This window comes from Miniopterus natalensis, chromosome X (genome assembly GCF_054644295.1).
Source record: "Miniopterus natalensis isolate mMinNat1 chromosome X, mMinNat1.hap1, whole genome shotgun sequence".
In the NCBI taxonomy this organism is placed as follows: Eukaryota; Metazoa; Chordata; class Mammalia; order Chiroptera; family Miniopteridae; genus Miniopterus; species Miniopterus natalensis.
The window spans coordinates 28436234-28455539 of record NC_142103.1 but is presented as its reverse complement, the minus strand read 5'-3'; the positions used below and the strand labels follow the sequence as shown (position 1 = coordinate 28455539).

Here is a 19306-nt window from a genome sequence, read left to right as displayed (position 1 = left end):
CCTTCCCTCTGGCAACCACCACACAGCTGTTTGTGTCTATGAATTTCAGTTTTATATTCCACATATTAGTGAGATCATATTGTTGTTAGCTTTTTCTAACTTATTTCACTTAGCATAATATTTTCAAGGTCCATCCATGTTGTTGCGAATGGCAGTATTTCATCTTTTTTATGGCTGAGTAGTATTCCATTGTATATATGTATCACATCTTTTTAAAAAATATATCTTTATTGATTTCAGAGAGAGGAAGGGGGAGAGAGAAATAGAAACATCAATCATGAGAGAGTCATTGATCGGCCGCCTCCTACACACCTGCAACTGGGGATCGAGCCCGCACAACCCGAGCATGTGCCCCGACCAGGAATTGAACCGCAATCTCTTGGATCCCAGGTCAATGCTCAACCACTGAGCCATGCCCGGGCAAGCTATACCACATCTTCTTTATCCAATCCTATATCATAGGACATTTTGGTTGTTTCCATGTCTTGGAAACTGTGAATAATGCTGCATTGAACATAGGGGTGCATACATCTTTGCAAATACATATTTTCAAGTTTTTCGGGTATATACCCAGGAGAGGGATTGCTGGGTCATAAAGTAGCTCTATTCTTTTTTATTTTATTTTATTTATTTATTTTTGTTTAAAATATTACAGATGTCCCTTTTTCTTCCCAATGACCCACTCCACCCTGTCCCAACCCCCTCCCCAGTCCCTCTCCCCACCATTGTCCGTGTCCTTGGGTTGTGCATATACGCATATAAATTCTTTGGTTACTCTGTCCCCCTCCCGCCCGCCCTCCTCCATCCCTCTGACATTCGTCAGTCTGATCTATGCTTCTATGTCATTGAATCTATTTTGTTCATCAGTATTAAGTTCTTTAGATTCCACATATAAGTGAGGTCATGTGATGTTTGTCTTTCTCTGCCTGGCTTATTTCACTTAGCATAGTATTCTTTAGATCCATCCATAGTGTCCCAAAGGGTACGAGATCCTTCTTCTTTACAGCTGTGTAGTATGCCATGGTGTAAATGTCCCACAGCTTTTTTATCCACTCATCTACTGATGGGCGCTTGGGCTGTTTCCAGATCTTAGCTATTGTAAACTGTGCTGCTATGAACATAGGGGTGCATATATTCTTTCTGATTAGTGTTTCAGGATTCTTAGGATATATTCTTAGAAGTGGGATCACTGGGAAAAAGGCAGCTCGGTAGCTCTATTCTTAATTTTTTGAGGAATCACCAGATGTTTTTCCAGAGTGGCTGTATCAGTCTACATTCCCATCAGCAGTGAATGAGGGTTCCCTTTTCTCCACAACCTCTCCAACACTTGTTATTACTTGTCTTGTTGATAATAGCCACTCTAACAGGTGTGAGGTGGTATCTCATTGTAGCTTTGATTTGCATTTCCCTAATAGCTAGTGAGGTTGAACATCTTTTCATATACTTATTGGCTGTTTTTATGTCTTCTTAGGAGAGGTATCTGTTCAGGTCTTATGCCCATTTTTTTAATTGGGTTTTTTGTTTGATGCTGAATTTTATGAATTCTTTATATATTTTGGCTAGCAAACATTTATTGGAGCTATTGTTTGCAATTATCATCTCCCATTAGGTTGGCTGTATCTTTGTTTTGTTTTCAGTTTCTTTTGCTGTGCAGAAACTTTTTAGTTTGATATAGTCCCATGCATTTATTTTTGCCTTTAATTTCCTTGTCTTTGGAATCAAGTTCATAAAATGTTCTCAATGACCAAGGTCCATAAGTTTAGTACCTATAGTTTATTCTATGTAATTTATTATTTCACATCTTATATTTAGGTCTTTGATCCATTTTTAGTTCATTTTTGTACATGGGGACAAACCGTAAGTCAGTTTTATTTTTTTGCATGTGGCTTTCCAATTTTCCCAGTACCATTTATTGAAGAGACTATCTTTTACTCCATGGTGTGTTTCTGGCACCTTTGTCAAAAATTACCTGCATATACACATGTGGTTTTATATCTGGGCTTTTAATTCTGTTCCACTGATCTGTGTGTCTGTTTCTGTGCTAGTACCATGCTGTTTTGATTATCGTAGCTTTGTAGTGTAATTTGAAGTCAGGTAGCATATTACCTCCAGCTTCATTCTTTTTTCTCAGGATTGCTTTGGCTTTTTGGGGTCTTTTGGGGTTCCATACAAATCTGATGACTTCCCATTCATTTTCTTTAAAAAATGACATTGGCATTTTGATGGGGATTGCATTAAATCTGTATATTGCTTTGGTAATATGGCCATTTTAGCTATGTTTATTTTTCCAATCCATGAATTCAGGATATTTTTCCATTTTGTTGTGTCTTTTTCAATCTCTTTTAATAATGCTTTGTAATTTTTGGAATATAGGTCTTTCATGTTGTTAAGTTTATTCCAAGGTATTTTTTTCTTTTGGTTGCAATTGCAAAAGGAATTGTGTTTGTGTTTTTTTTCATCTTTTTCTGAAGTTTCATTGTTAAAATACAAGAAGGCCATGGATTTTTGTACATTGATTTTGTATCCTGAAACTTTACTGTATTTGTTTATTGTTTCTAATAGTTTTTGGTGGAGTCTTTAGGGTTTTCTATATACAGGATCATGTCATCCGCAAAAAGTGAGTTTTACTTCTTCCTTCCCTATTTGGATGCCTTTTCATTCTTTCTCTTGCCTTATTGCTCTGGCTAGGACTTCCAGAACTATGTTGAATAAGAGTGGTGAGAGTGGACATCCTTGTCTTGTTCCTGATCTCAGAGGAATAGCTTTCAGTTTTTCACCACTGAGTGTGATATTAGCTGAGGGTTTATTGTATATGGCCTTTATTATATTAAGATACTTTCCTTCTATCCCTATTTTATTGAGTTTTTTAATCATAAATGGATGTTGTATCTTATCAAATGCCTTTTCTGCATCTATTGATAAAATCATATGATTTTATCATTTCTTTTGTTAATGTGGTGTATTACATTTATTTATTTACTTATGTTGAACCATCCTTGTGCACCTGGAATGAACCCCACTTGCTGGTGATATATTATTTTTTTTTTATGTATTGTTGTATTCAATTTGTTAGTATTTTGTTTAGGATTTTAAAATCTGTATTTATCAGAGATATTGGTCTGTAGTTTCCTTTTTGTGTGTGTTATCCTTGCCGGGTTTTGGTACCAGGGTTATATTGGCCTCATAAAACGTGTTAGGAAGTATTGCCTCTTCTTCAATATTGTTTGGAAACAGTTTTAGAAGGCTAGGTTTTCAATCTTCTTTGAAAGTTTGGTAGAATTCACTGGTGAAACCATCTGGTATTTGACTTTTATTTTTGGGAAGTTTTTGATGGTTGTTTCAATTTCCTCACTGCTGGATCAGTCTATTTAGAATTTCCAATTCTTCATGATTTAGTCTAGGAAGTTATATATTTCTGGGAACTTATCCATTTCTTCTAGGTTATTGAATTTGGTGGCATATAGTCCTTCATAGTATTCTATTATGATCCTTTGCATATCTGTGATGTCTGAGGTGATTTCTCTATTTTCATTTCTGATTTTGTTTATACGGATCTTTTCTCTTAGTGAGTCTAGCTGAGGGTTGTCAATTTTTATTAATCTTTTCAAAGAACCAGCTCTTATTAATTTTTTTTTAGTCTTTTTGTTCTCTATTTCATTGAATTCTGCCTTAATTTTTATGATTTCCTTTCTTCTGCTGACTTTGGGTTGTTTTTGTTCTTCTTTTTCTAGTACTTTAAGATGTAATGTTAGTTTGTTTACTTGAGATTTCTCGTTTCTTGTGATAGGCCTGCAATAATATAAACTTCCCTCTTATTACTCCTTTCACTGTATCCCAGAAATTTTGATATGTCTTTTTGTCATTCTCATTTATGTCTATGTATCTTTTGATCTCACATTTTATTTCTTCTTTGACCCAGTGACTTTTTAGTAGTATGTTTAATCTCCATGTATTTGTGAGTTTCTTTACTTCCTTTTTGCAGTTGATTTCTAATTTCAAGGCATCATGGTCAGAGAATAAGCTTGGTATAATTTCAATCTTTTTGAATTTGAATTTGTTGGTGCTAGTTTTGCCACCCAACATATGGTTTATCCTTGAGAATGTTCCATGTGTGCAGAAGAATGTATAATGTGATGTTCTGGGATGAAAGACTCTGTAAATGTCAGTTATGTCCATTTGATCTAGTGTGTCATTTATGGCTGATATTTACTTATTGATTTTCTGTTTGGATGATCTATCAAGAGCTGTCAATGGAGAATTAAGGTCCCCAACTGTGATTGTGTTTTGATCTGTTTCTCCCTTCAGTTCTGTGGGTAGTTGCTTTATATATTTCGGTGCTCCCTGGTTAGGTGCATATATATTAAGAAGTGTTGTTTTCTTGAAGCAGTGTCCTCTTTATCATTATAAAGTGTCCATCTTTGTCTCTTGTTATCTTGAAATCTATTTTGTCAGATATAAGTACAGCTACATCTGCTTTTCTGTAGATGTTTTTGCTTGGAGAATAGTTTTCCACCCTTTTATTTTTTTATATGTTTTTATTGATTTTTAGATAGGGAGAGAGAGAGAGAGAGAGAGACATCAATGAGAAATATCGATCAACTGCCTCCTGCATGCATCCTACTGGGGATCAAGCCTACAACCTGGGCATGTGCGCTGACCGAGAATTGAACCTGTGACCTCTTGGTGCATGGGACAACATTCAACCATCTGAGCCACACCAGCCGAGCCACTTTCCACCCTTTTTCTTAGAATCTACCTTTGTCTTTCCAGCTTAGGTGTGTCTCTTGCAGATAGCATATGGCTGGGCTTTGTTTTTTGATCCATTCTGCTACTCTGTGCCTCTTTATTGATGAATTCAGTCAATTTGCATTTAGGGTAATTATTGGTGTATGAGGATTTCCTATAGCCATTTTATCTTTGTTTTTTGGTAGCTCTGTGCCTCCATAGTTTCTTTTCCTTTCTGTTGCTGTGTGTTGTTTTTGTTTGTTGGTATTCCATACTTCTTTCTTCTATTTACTCTTTTTTTAAGCTCTGTGTCTTAGTTTGGGGATTTTTGTGTATGGTTACCATTAAGTTTATAAAAAATAAAGTTACATATATACAGTTATTTTTTCTTTTGAGTGCATCTGATGTTCATCCTCCTTTGCAGTTCAGACCTTTACCCCCTCCCCCTTTATGTTTTTGTTGTCACAAATTATCCTTGTTTATGCCGTAAGGTTTTTTGTGTGTGATCTTACTTGTAGTGTTGTGACCTTATGTCCTTTGTTTCAGGTAAAATAACTCCCTTGAGTATTTCTTGCAATGGAAGTTGTCTGGTGATAAAGTCCCTCAAATTCTGTTTGTCTGGGAAAGTCTTTATTTTTCCTTCATATTTAAAGGATAATTTTGCTGGATACACTATTTGTGGCTGGTAATTTCTCTCTTTCAGACATTTGAATATTTGGTTTCACTCTCTTCTGGCTTGTAGGGATTCTGCTGAGAAGTCAGATGATATTCTGATGGGTTTTCCTTTGTAGGTAACTTCCTTCTTTTCCCTGCCTGCTTTGACATTTTTTTCTTTGTCATTAGTTTTTGACAGTTTTAATACAATGTGCCTTGGAGAGTGCCTCTTTGAATTGAGGTAATTAGGTGTTCTGTTTGCTTCTTGGATTCAAGGATTTAGTTCTTTCCATAGGTTTGGGAAGTTCTCATCCACTATTTGTTTGAATAGGTTCTCCATTCCCTTCTCCTCCTCTTCTTATGGAATGCCTATTATTCTAATATTGCTTTCTCTGATGAAGTCAGCTAGTTCTCATAGAGCTCTTTCATTTTCCTTTATGCTCAGGTGTCTCTCTTCTTCCCTATGTGTCACTTCTAGATGCCTATCTTCGATATCACTAATTCTTTCCTCCATCTGGTTGGCTCTGTTTCCTATGCTCTGTAGCTCATTCTTAATCTCCATTGCATGCTTCATTTCCAGGATTTTTGATTGGTTCCTTTTTATAGTTTCAATCTCTTTGGTAAAGTACTTGTTTTATTAATTTGTTTTCTGAGTGTATTGAATTGCCTATTTTCTCATATCTCATTGAGTATTTTCAGAACTGCAATCTTAAAAGCTCTGTCATTTATATCACATATTTCCATGCATTCCAGATTGCTTTCTAAGGATTTTTCATTTTCTTTCTGATCTTCCTTGTTACCATGTTATTCATGATATTTGCTGGTTTTCTTTGTCTAGGCATGTATATATGTATGCATTATTAGCCCTTCCATAGCAGCTTTCTCTGAAGAGGTCTTTCTACTATTTTCCAGTAGATGGTGCTGAATCACAAGATTTTTACCTCTGTGATCTCCCAGACTTGACCTCCATGGCTTCTGTAAGACAGTACAGCCACGCTGCTTGGGGGGTGAGGTTTGCTTTGCCCTCACCATAATGACAACCCCAGACTTCTGCAGGGCCCCCCCAAGTGCCCCACCTAGAGATCAATCACAGAGGGAAACAGTGGTTCTACTGAAAGAGTTCTCAGTTTACAGATAATGTGTCCCTTGACCCAACACCAAGGGCAATGGGAGGTGGGTTTTGGAAGTCCAAGGGGCAGCAGGACTCTATAGCAGCTTTTCTTTGTCTGAAACACCACCACTTGGCAGAAGACTGCCACACAGCAGAACCCCTGGGCTCTGTCCTTGCCTTGCTTTCTGTGCTGGTTCAGTCACTGTTCATTCTGTTCATCCTGCTGGACTACTCACTGTGACCCTCTGTTCCTCCCAGCTGAAGGAAGTGCCTGCTACCACTGGCTTCTTCTCCTCTCTAGGCCGAACCATGAGCTCCTTGATGCAAGGTTGCATCTGAATTTTCCTCCCTTCTTGCCTCCCTGTTTATTCCCAGTTGTCTACCTTCAGATGCTTCAATGCACATGTCTCTCAGGCATACCTCTATACTAAATAGGGAATTCTTTGTTGAGTTATAGTTGGTTAACTTGTTGAAATTTCAGGTGGAAAAGCCAAGGAGATCTCTCATGCCACCATTCCTCTGAATTCACCTCCAATTTCTTATATTTTATTATTATATTTTATTTATCTTTACACTGATCAAATGCAACTTTTGTGAATGTTCAGGTATTTCAAGATCCAAGGGATCTTTTGACCAAATAAGCCATCTTCAAAGGTTGTGATAGCTCAAATCAATGTCACTACCCTCCATCCTTGCTGCCTATTTAGTTAAACAGCACTCCCCTTGACCTGGGAGGTTAAGTGTTTTTCCTTGGCCTATGACTCCAGGATTCTAACATAGCCACTGAACTAAGGGAGCCATGTCAATGGTAGTATTGCCCATCTCATCTGAAGCCTACATAAGTCAGCCACTTCAGAACACTTCAAAATGAAGATATTCCCCGCATTAATACATTCCCCAATGCTGTGGGGAAAGGAGTGTCCTCTGAGTCTCTAACAGCAGCTACTTGGTCCATCCAAAATTGAGTTCAAAGGCATTTCAATCAAAAGGTCTACAAGTGATAACTTCTGCAATTGTTTTACCACTGCCTACCATTGGAATACCAATATTTTATCCTCTAACATCAACTGGATCCTTAAAATTCATATCTGCCTAGGTCTGATAATCTATCCCAGATCCCCATTTCCTTTGGGGTCCTTTGCTTGCAAACAATTTTGGTGTCAAGTACTCTGTTATTCAAACTTCCCATTTGTTTAATGATAGAGCTTATTCTAGCTACTGCATGAAAATAAGACATCCTTAATAAAATATATTACATAGTATACAAAAACTCTTTTAGGGCCAGATAAGCAGGTTTGGATGCTGCACAGCCAGGGAAGCCCACACGCTATGGGACTCTTATAGCTGAAACACCACTGCTGCCTTCCTGCTACTTGACATGTATGACAGACACTGAATTCTAGAAACCCTGCTACGGCAGTCCCATAAATACCAGAGTCCTCTTCTATCATACATTGCTGACCCTGGATATGGCTCCCACATTATTCAGTTTGACCTCTAAGTCACTATGGTGCATATGCTTCATACACGATCTGTTTGGGACCCTAGAGGCAAGGGATTCCAGTACACACACACACACGTCTCTATTCTTGTATTAAGCTTTATAATCTCTCTAGCATAGGATATCATATGAGCATTTACCAGTGTTGAACTACTTGCCAAGTTAACCAATGCAGAGTATAGTGCACAGAATCAATTTTTTTGCTCTTGCTAATGGTATATTCATAATGAAAATGTTATTTTCTATTTGTTGCAATTATTTTGTATATATTAGTCTTACATCCAATAAACTTATTGCTATTTATGATTTTTGTACATTCTCTTGAGTTTTATATGAAGACAATTAGTCTTTTCCTTTCACTTATATACATTTATTAATTTATGTATATATGTACTTATTTCAGCTTAACCTAATGCTTAGGAAACTCAGTAGGAGCTTGAACAAAAGTGATTATTTATGAGTCATCTTTGCTGCTTCTCATTTAAAGTGGAATGTTTTCAATGTCTCCCTATTATGTGTGGCATTCATTGTAGTATTTTTTAAATACATGGTATCAGTTTAAATAAGTATTTTTGTATTCTGTTAGCTGAGAGAGTTATTGGTGTTCTTGTTTAATCTTCATTGGTTGTTGAATATTGTTGTATGACTTTTTGCTCCAGAATCTTTGTGAGTCACTCTTTTCTTACTCCTTTATTTTATTAATGTGTAATATTCCATTATGAATCTCCTAATGTTAAACCAACATCGAAAGTTTGGGATAAGTACAACTTTGTCATGCTGCATTATCTGTTTTAACCATTGTTGCATTTACCTCACTAGTACTTTATTTCTATTTTTGCCTTTCTATAACTAAGATTGACTAATAATTTTGCCTTCTCATACATTGTTTCTCAAAAATGCACTTAATATTATTATTTTTATTTCAGCAATATAAAAAGGTTATGTTTTTCCTAGAATTTATCCATTTAATATTAATTTTCAAATTATCAGCGTATCTTTTTCATAATATTGTCTTATCTTTTACATTTTTACTATAAGTACAAGCAGGGTGCCTTTTCCATTCAAAAGTGGCTTACCTGTGCCTTCCAATTTTCTTGACCCATCTTGCTAGAGGTTTATTTTCTTATATTTTGAAAGCACTAACATCTAGCACTTCTTCAACTTTTTCACACCTGTGATCAATTTCATTAAATTTTGCCCTTATTTTTGTTTTTTTCCTTGACAATATAGAAAGGCATGATATTATTTTTATTAAGTATATGACAAGTGAACAGCTCATCTACCACCGGGCTTTCTTTTATAACTTTTGTCCTTGAATAGCATGGATATACAAATATAAAATACATTTATTTACTTGGAAAAGACATGTGGATTACAGTCCTGGGGATTTAAATCAAGTCCTTCATGTCTATTCAATTCTATTGTTGGAATATTGGATGACTAAGGGAGATGGAATTGCAGCACTGTAGTAAAGGAATTTCTAGTATAAATATATATATGAACTTCCTTTAAGAAGATAGTATAAATGCAGATAAAAGTAGGAGTAGAAAAAGCATGGACTTTGAAAAATATACATATATGGAATGTGATCTGTCACTTACTGCCTATGTGACTTTAGGGAGTACTTAATGTATCTGAACTTCAATTCCATCATGTGGTATTCAGTGGTGCTGTTAGCCAAGTGTTTCCATTTCTCCCTTTGCAGGCACCTGGTAGAACTTTACTTCTTGCTTGACCCCCTTTGTATAGGTGGGGATATGTATGTGACTAGTTCTGGCTAAAGGGTGGGACTAGCATGTTATTTTAGGGTGAGGAACATATGGTTGTTCATTTGTGATCCCCCTACTCAAGGGCCCTCTTCCCCTCAGGCACAGCATTAACAATTTTCTAGATGGTGGCTCCTCTGTCAGTTTGGGTCTCCAAGTTACTCCAATAAGAATTGCTCAGACTCCCAACATCTACCATACTGTGATGGACGTGCACCTGCCATGGTCATGTGGTATGAATGAAGAGTAAGTCACTGACATTTGGGGATTGTCTATTACCACAGCATAACCCAGCCTTTTCTGTTTCATATATTTCACCTGTAAATTAAAATAATACCTTCTTAACATTTTTGCTAAGAATTAAATAACTTATATGATGAGGTTATCACGGTGTTTGACATATAATAGGAACTGAAAGATGGCAGCTATAATCATTCAAAATGATAAAAAGCTGATTTTGAAAAAGTGTGGAAAATTGATACAAAATGAGATATTTTGCATCTGTTCATCTTTACAGATAAGTTGTATCTTGCTCTAAGAGTGAGGTACTATATTTGTTGCTATATATGACTTCCTAATGACTTCCACTTATGTACTTATTTCTTGCCATCATGATATCAGAAACATACTTATAAATTGGGGGTATGTAAAGAATGAACAAGTGAAAAGTTTAAGCATGAGAGAGAGTGACTAATGAAATAATATAAAGAGAGTTAAACTGAAATAAGTAGCTTCTTAATAAGTAGCATAGATTACATATATTAGTAAACAGACATTACATTGTTCTTAGTAAATAGGGTATTAATGTGCTAGAAGAGAATTAGTTTGAACAGGGTCACCTAAAATGTTTTCCAAAACACACTGCTACCTAAAATGGTCTGTGGAAAAATGTTCTGTTCCCATATAAGTTGAGGAAACTACTTTCTTTAGACTCAATGTCTATGTTTCCATTTAATCTCCAATGTGATGGTACTTGAAGGTGACAGGGAGGTGCCCACGTGAATGGGATTAGTGCCATTATAAAGGAGAACCTAGAGATCTGTTGCCTTTTCTGCCTTGTGAGAATATAGCAAGAAAACATCTGCTCATGAACCAACAAGTGGTCTCTCATCAGACAATGAACCTGCCCATGCCTTGATCTTGGACTTCCCAGACTGCAGAAATGTGAGAAATAAATCTCTGTTTATAAGCCACCCAGTCTTTAGTGTTCTGTTACAGCAGCCTGAAGGAACTAAGACACTACCACTCTCTTTGAGACTCACGTTGCATGTTAGCATATTATCTTAAAAATACTGCAATATGAAAATCCTTTTACCTCCATTTTTAAATGTCCCATATCTTACTAATGGAAGAACAAATTTTTGTTGTTGCTGTCTCTTGAACATGGTGCCTTGTAGAACAAACTTGGAAGTGCTGAAATGAGAGAAAAATAAAGTGGATATATTATAATAGAAACAGCAAAAGTGATAACACTCTTTAACCATTTATCAAACAATTCAGGGTGTCCCAAAAACGGATACACACTTTAACAGCTGATAGATAGCTCAATTTTGAAAATGAAATGTATTTTTAACAAACATTGCCTTTATAATTATTCAAAGTGTGTGTATACATTTAATATTTAAATCACCCATAGATGTTAACACAATCCTTTATGTGCTGAACTGTACTCACTCTGTACCATCTACATGATTTTTATGAAATATATCCCTTATTATTTTATTTAATATGTTTTTTAAAAAAATAAATTCACTATGATTTTCCACATAAAGAAAAGCAGGGAGTTTTCATGGAGTCTAAGAAGCAATAGTTAGAAAATCAAAATCCAACAGTGTTGGACTAAACAGTTTAGGGATCCCAAACAAAAAAAAGATTATGGCATCCTACCCCACATGCTAGTTAGCTATTTATTTATTTATTTATTTATTATTTATTTATTTATTTTCCTCACCTTAGGATATGTCCTTTTTTAAAAATTGATTTGAGAATGAGAGGAAGGGAGAGAGAAAGAGAGAGAGTGGGAGAGAGAGAGAGAGAGAGAGAGAGAGAGAGAGAGAGAGAGGTAGGTAGGTAGGTAGGTTGGGAGAAAATTCTATCTGTGAGAGGAACATAGATTGCCCGGTTGCCTGCCATAGGCACCCTGACTGGGGAACCAGCCTGCAACTTAGGTATGTGCCCTGACAGGGAATCGAACCCACACACTTTTGGTGTACAGGATGACGTTCAAACTAACTGAGTCACCCAGCCAGTGCCCACATGCATTTGAAAGAAACTACTGCGCAGCAAAGTAAATATAAGAAATAAATTCTGAATCTTCACATGTTGCTACTTTCACATTTTTATTGAAAAACATCAAATTCTTCTTAAAAAATATTTCTCTTTCCTTCTCTCTCTCTCTCTCTCTCTCTCTCTCTCTCAGCAACTAAGGGGCAGAAATTAAAATCAGATTTGGAATCGGCTATACAAATTGGCATCTAAGAGGTCTCTGGTGTCCTTAATAACATATGGTCAGAGGGGGGCAGAGTAAGCCATTCCACTGCACAGACAGTGAATATGACAGGATGATAAGCAAGAGCAGGGCTTTGTTTTTTAAACTGAAAGTTTTCTTTGAACCAGAGATCATCTCATTTAATCTTCAGAAGAACCTTATAAGGTAGGTTGCATTATTATTCCCATTTTGCAGATGAGAAATTGAGTGCAAAGAGGTAAACTGTTTGCCTGAAGTTGCACATCTGGTAAGCGGCAGTCAAGCAGACTGAAACTCAGGTCTGGCTAACTCTTAACCACCACGAGTATGTTTCTTCTGTATAAACATTGAGGGTGGAGCAAATGGCCACCTTCCATTTCCAAAAGCCCTCATTCCTCAGTTTTACATTCACTCCTAAGCAGAGTAATCCCCAGCTGTTTTTTTTTTCTTTTATGTTGGAGCTATGTTTTAAAATCTTTATTGTAAGAGTATTACAAATGTCCCCTTTTTGCCCCCATTACCCCCCTCCGCCGGGTTCCCTCCCCCACCCCAGTCCTTCACCATGGGGGAGCTACTTTTTGTTGCCCAAATGCTTCCAGTCACTGTGGGGAGAGGAGGGAAAGGGTGTAAGACTACAACAGAGAAAAAACGGGGAAGGGGCAACACAGTTGGTTTACTGCCCTCCCCTCAAGAATTTTGGCAAATTGAGAAATGAGGCCACGCAGTAGCTAATGATAATGACCCCTGCCACAGCTAGAACATCTTGCCCATTTTATTTTATATTTCATTTTTAAAAATTTAATTTAATCTAATTTTTTCCGTCACCATTTGTCCCCTCTACGCCCTCTTCCACCTCCACCTCCGCCCCGGAAATCACCACACCGTTGTCCAAGTCCATGAGTTCTCTTTTTTTCTTTTTGCCCAATCCTCCCCCCCCACCCCCCACCCCCACCCCCCCACCCCCCACCCCCACCCCCCACCCCCGCCAGAACAGAACAGTCTGCCTGAAGAGCAGGGCTTTGATGTGGGAATGGGAAGGAAAATGGGAAGGGGGGCGTCTTACCCGATTTCCTGAGCCTGGGCCCTGAGAGAAGTCTGTAAACCCCTGTGGGGTCCTCTTGCACCACCAATTCTCTGAGAAAACTTCTAGTACAGTCTCGAGACCCTCCTACCCTGTGGCGCCCCTCCTACCTAGTATGGCCCCTCACTCACCGCGGCAGGATACGAGTGGGTGGAAAGTTAGGGTCTGAGCCAGTCTTACCAAAATTCCCCCTCAGCCAGGGCTCGGACCAGTTTTAACTGTTTTCTGAATCTGCAGGTCTAACTCCTCAGAAAGCTAAGCGGAGCTACAGTTTTGGCGAGTTTACACACACTAAAAGGTCAGACCCTCGTACTGGACCATAGCATGGCAGGGGGAGGGAGGGTACATCGGAAGACCGCAGGACCCACGTAAACCTGCAGCTATGGAGCCCTGACTCAGCGTCTGGTGTGGGCAGGCAGCACCTGGCGGAAGGATCCAGGGTTCAGCAGCTCTTAATCCCCACGTGACTGAGAGAGCTGAGTCTCACGTGATCACACCCTGGTACGTGACTCTAGGGTAAACGTGGCTAACAGCAATTCGGTAGCCGTAGAGCTTGCATGACTGCCAAGTCTTTGCCTGCCTGTGAGCATAGGAGCCACATGATGGTAGGAGCCAGGTGGCTGTTGACTTGCTGATCTGCAGAGTGGTAGCCCACAATCTTCATGTGGTAGAGATAGCTGAGGCTGACTTGTGACCATAAGGGAATACATGATCATGATATCCATATGATCCTAAGTACGCCTTCACTTACTTGACTTCAAGGGCTGAGGCTTCCTCATGTCGCTGGTAGGAGGGGCCACATGACAAGAATAATCCATGTGGCAGGCAAGGTTGAAGAATTCACATGCTCTAGTGACTTGAAGAGCTGAATCTACCACATGACCATAGTGGCAACAGGTTCAGAGAGACCAGGTGACCTCAGGTGCTGACATGACCAATAGTTCTGGGCCTGCCACATAACTATATTGTCCACATGATGGCAGCATCCACATTACCACAGCTTTAGCAACCCACAATGTTCACAAGCCGGGTCAACTTCATGACAGTAGGGTTCTCCTGATCTGCTTGTTTCAGGAGACCATTCTCTTCATGAGCCCTGGAGATCTAAGATTGCCCACATTCCTGTTCTCCCTGGTTATGGTGGTGCCTCCGGGTGCCCTTCCTCAACACAGAACCTGGGCTTCACCTGCTCCCACCTCTTCTCTAATGTACTAATTTTTATGGTTTTTTTTCTAATAACACATGCAATTTAATACATAAATTAATACATGGCAATGAAATATGTCCTCCCTAAAACCATAACCATTGCCACACTGTGGGAACGACTTTAAAAACCTAAACAGTGGGTACAGGTAATCATTGTTGACTTAATTTCATGAAAATCTAAAGGAAATTAAAGCAAACACAGTGAGTTTAAGTTGTTGATTTGAAGAAAAAAAATGTGTATAATGATTACTATGTAGCAAGCACTTTAAAATGTTAACTCATTTCACCACACTATATCTGTGTCTCTGCTTATGAAGGCCTGGGTGAGGGGCTGGTGTGGGGTGGAAGGATCAATAAGGAAAAGGGTACATTTGTAATACTTTCAACAATAAAGATAATTTTTTTAAAAATAATAATAAATAGTGGCAATTCTATGGCATAGGTGCTCTTATTATTCCAGTGTTTACAGATGAGTGAATTGAAGCACAGTTGTGTTAATTCACTTGCCTACGATGTCACAGAACTTATAGGTGGCAAGCCAGGATTTGGCCCCAGGCACTCTGGCTTCAGACTTTGTGTTCTGATCACCTACCAGATTCCCTAAAGAAAATTAATATTAATTCAGCGTTTCTTATTCAAACTAACTGGAAAGCAAACCTCAGCTACTGAAAAGTTGAGATCATGGAGGACCTTTTTGTAATGACATTTAAATAACTTCAAGTACTAATAGTAATTAGATGGAATCAAAGTTGGAGCTAATTAAGGCCCTTGAATTCATTCGAATGTATAAATATAAACTTATTAGTATGTGAAATATTTGTGTGTATAAAAATGGTAGAAAATGCTACATGCTAGTTGAAAACATTTCCTTCTTTTAAATAAACAATAAAAAGAGAAATATTGTAGAGTTTAAACATCATACCCCGCTCTTGCCTGAATTATAAAATGAAAAGTGAGTGGAATCTGCATGAGATACTACTGTATACTTTGCCTGTACCTTACTAGAAAGGACAGAAAAGGGGCAAAGAGAATATACAATGTAGTTTTTCTTGATTGAAGTGGGCGTTTTTTATTGTTCAAAATATTACAGATGCCCCATCGACCCCTTCCAATCTGCACCCACCCCCCACCCCAGTCTCTCACCACAACATTGTCTGTGTCCTTGGGTAACGCATATATGCATATAAATTCTTTGGTTAATCTCTCCCCATCCCCACCTTCCCTCTGAGATTCATCAGTCTGATCCATGCTTCCATGTCACTGAATCTGTTCTGTTCATAAATATATTAAGTTCCTTAGATTCCACATATAAGTGAGATCATGTGATGTTTGTCTTTCTCTGCCTGGCTTATTTCGCTTATATTCTCCAGGTCCATCCATACAGTCCCAAAAGGTAAGAGATCCTTCTTTACAGCTGCATAGTATTCTATGGTGTAAATGTCCCACAGCTTTTTCATCCAATCATCTACTGATGAGCACTTGGGCTGTTTCCAGATCTTAGCTATTGTAAATTGTGCTTCTGTGAACATAGGGGTGCATATATTCTTTCTGATTAGTGTTTCAGGATTCTTAGAATATATTCGTAAAAGAAGGATCACTGAGTCAAAAGGCAGTTCCATTTTTAATTTTTTGAGGAACCTCCATATTGTTTTCCATAGTGACCATACCAGTCTGCATTCCCACCAGCAGTGTACCAGGGTTCCCCTTTCCCCCACATCCTGAAGTGATACCTCATTGTGGTTTTAATTTGCATCTCTCTGATGATTAATGATGTTGAGCATTTTTTCATATGTCTCTTGGCCATCTGTATGTCCTCTTTGGAAAAGTGTCTATTCAGGTTCTTTGCCCATTTTTTAATTGGATTGTTTGTCTTCCTGGTGTTGAGTTGTATGAGTTCTTTGTATACTTTGGAAATTAGCCCCTTATCAGATACATCTCTGGCAAATATCTTCTCCCATACCTTGGGGTTCCTTTGGGGTTTTTTTGTGTGTTTTTGTTTGTTTGCTTGTTTTAATTTAATTTTTAAATTTTATTTTTGTTTAAAATATTACAGATGTCCCTTTTTCTCCCCAATGACCTGTTCCACCCGGTCCCATCCCCCTCCTCAGTCGCTCTCCCCACCATTGTCCATGTCCTTAGGTTGTGCATATATGCACATAAATTCTTTGGTTACTCTCTCCCCCTCCGCGCACCCGCCCTCCTCCATCCCTCTGATATTCGTCCGTCTCATCTATGCTTCCATATAATTGAGTCTATTCTGTTCACCAGTTTATTAAGTTCACTAGATTCCACATATAAGCAAGATCATGTGATGTTTGTCTTTCTCTGCCTAGCTTATTTCACTTAGCATAATATTCTCCAGGTCCATCCATACTGTCCCAAAGGGTACGAGATTCTTCTTCTTTACAGCTGCGTAGTATACTTTGAGGCTGTTTTCATTTGCTGTGCAGAATATTTTTAGTTTGATGTAATCCTATTTGTTCATTTTTTTCTTTTGTTTCTCTTGCCCTAGGAGATGTATCAGTGAAAATTCCGCTATGTGAGATGTCTGTGACTTTACTGTTTATGTTTTATTCCAGGATTTCATGGTTTCAGGACTTACATTTAAGTCTTTATTCCATTTTGAGTTTATTCTTGTGTATGGAGTAAATTGGTGATCTAATTTTATTTTTTTGCATGTACTTGTCCAATTTTCCCACCCCCACTTATTGAAGAGACTGTCTTTACTCCATTGTATGCTCTTGCCTCCTTTGTCAAATAATAGCTGACCATAATGGCTTTGGTCTATTTCTGGGGTCTCTGTTCTGTTCCATTGATCTATATGTCTGTTGTTTTACCAATACCAGGCTGTTTTGATTACAATGGCTTTGTAGTATAGTTTTATATTCAGTAAAGTGATCCCTCCCACTCTGTTCTTCTTTCTCAAGATGGTTGTGGCTATTCGGGGTCTTCCTTGATTCCATATAAATTTTTGGAATATTTGTTCTAGCTCTGTGAAATATGCTGTTGGTATTTTAATAGGAATTGCATTGAACTACAGATTGCTTTGGGTAGTATGGACATTTTAATATTAATTCTTCCAAACCATGAACATGGTATATTCTTCCACTTGTTTATATCTTCCTCTGTTTCTTTTTTCGGTGTCCTGTAGTTTTCCAGGTTTAGGTCTTTTACATCTTTGGTTAAGTTTATTCCTAGGTATCTTATTTTTTTAGTTGCAATGGTAAATGGTATTGTTTCTTTAGTTTCTCTTTCTGTGAGTTCATTATTGGTGTATAAAAATGCCGTAGATTTTTTAATGTTAATTTTGTATCCAGCTACCTTGCCATATTCATTTATCAAATCTAGTAGTACTTTGATGGAGTCTTTAGGGTTTTCTACGTACAATATCGTGTCATCTGCAACTAATGACAGTTTTACTTCTTCCTTTCCAATTTGGATACCTTTTTTGTTTTCCTCCTGTCTGATAGCTGTGGCAAAGACTTCCAATACTATGTTGGGTAAGAGTGGTGAAAATGGACAACCCTGTCTTATTCCTGTTTTTTAAGGGAAATGGTTTTAGTTTTTGCCCATTGAGTATGTTGGCTGTAGGTTTGTCATATATGGCCTTGAGGTATGTTCCCTCTATTCCAGGTTTGCTGAGAGGTTTTATAAAAAAAAGGGTGTTGGATTTTGTTGAATGCTTTTTCTGCACCTATTGATATGATCATATGATTTTTGTCCTTCATTTTGTTTTTGCGATGTATCACATTTATTGATTCGCGAATATTATACCAACCTTGCGTCCCTGGAATAAATCCCACTGGGTGTGGTGTACTATCTTTAAAATGTATTGCTGGATCCTGTTTGCTAATATTTCGTTGAGTATTTTAGCATTTATGTTCATCAGGGATATTGGCCTGTAATTTTCTTTCTTTGTAGTGTCTTTATCTGATTTTGGGATTAGGATGATGCTGGCCTTATTTAAAAAGCTTGAATTTTCTGGAATAGTTGGGGGAGGATAGATGTTAATTTTTCTTTGACTTTTTGGTAAAACTTAGCTGTAAATCCATTTAGTCCCAGACTTTTGTTTGCTGGGAGTTTTTTGATTACTGCTTCAATTTCATTAGTTGTTATCATCCTATTCAGGTTTTCTGATTCTTCCTGATTCAGCTTTGGAAGATTGTATGCTTCTAGGAATTTGTCCATTTCACCCAGGTTGTCCAGTTTGTTGGCATATTGTTGCTCATAGTATTTTCTTACGATCCTTTGTATTTCTGTTGAGTCAGTTATTATATCGCCTCTTTCATTTCTGATTTTATTTATTTGGGTTTTCTCTCTTTGTTTGTTGGTGAGTCTGGCTAAAGATTCATCAATCTTGTTTATCTTTTCAAAGAACCAACTCAGTTTCATTGATATTTGTGGTCCACACATTGAAAGTTTATGAATTATTTACAGTGCTCAATACACACTTCACATAAACCATGTACAAAGTTTTAAAATCTTAAATATTATTCTTTATATATTGGAATTGTGTATTGAATCTAAATATATGTACATATAAAGACTTTATATTATTTGCTATATCATTTTACAGTAATTATTATTTACCAAAAATTATCTTAGAATGTTATATCTTACAAAAAGCAAAGTTTTTTTAATCAATTACCTTATAATCAAATCTATAACCATGCCACTTTATGTTTTGTCATTTATACACAGTCATTGTTTTTTTCTAATACATTTACAAATATATTACACCTTTTAAAAATCCATGAAAATGACTCTGACTTACTCTAAATTACAGGTCTGTAAA

The 19306-nt window shown here is 37.4% G+C and overlaps 1 protein-coding gene across 1 annotated transcript in view; it reads right to left on the bottom strand.

The window, feature by feature from the left end:
* LOC107524006 (nuclear RNA export factor 2-like) overlaps nt 1-14084 on the bottom strand; it is a 28145-nt gene extending 14061 nt beyond the window's left edge. The window contains exon 1 of the mRNA XM_016195737.2: nt 14057-14084. Within this exon, the coding sequence (XP_016051223.2) occupies nt 14057-14084 (28 nt within the window). The remainder of the gene's footprint in view (nt 1-14056) is intronic.
* Nucleotides 14085-19306: the final 5222 nt, after the last annotated feature.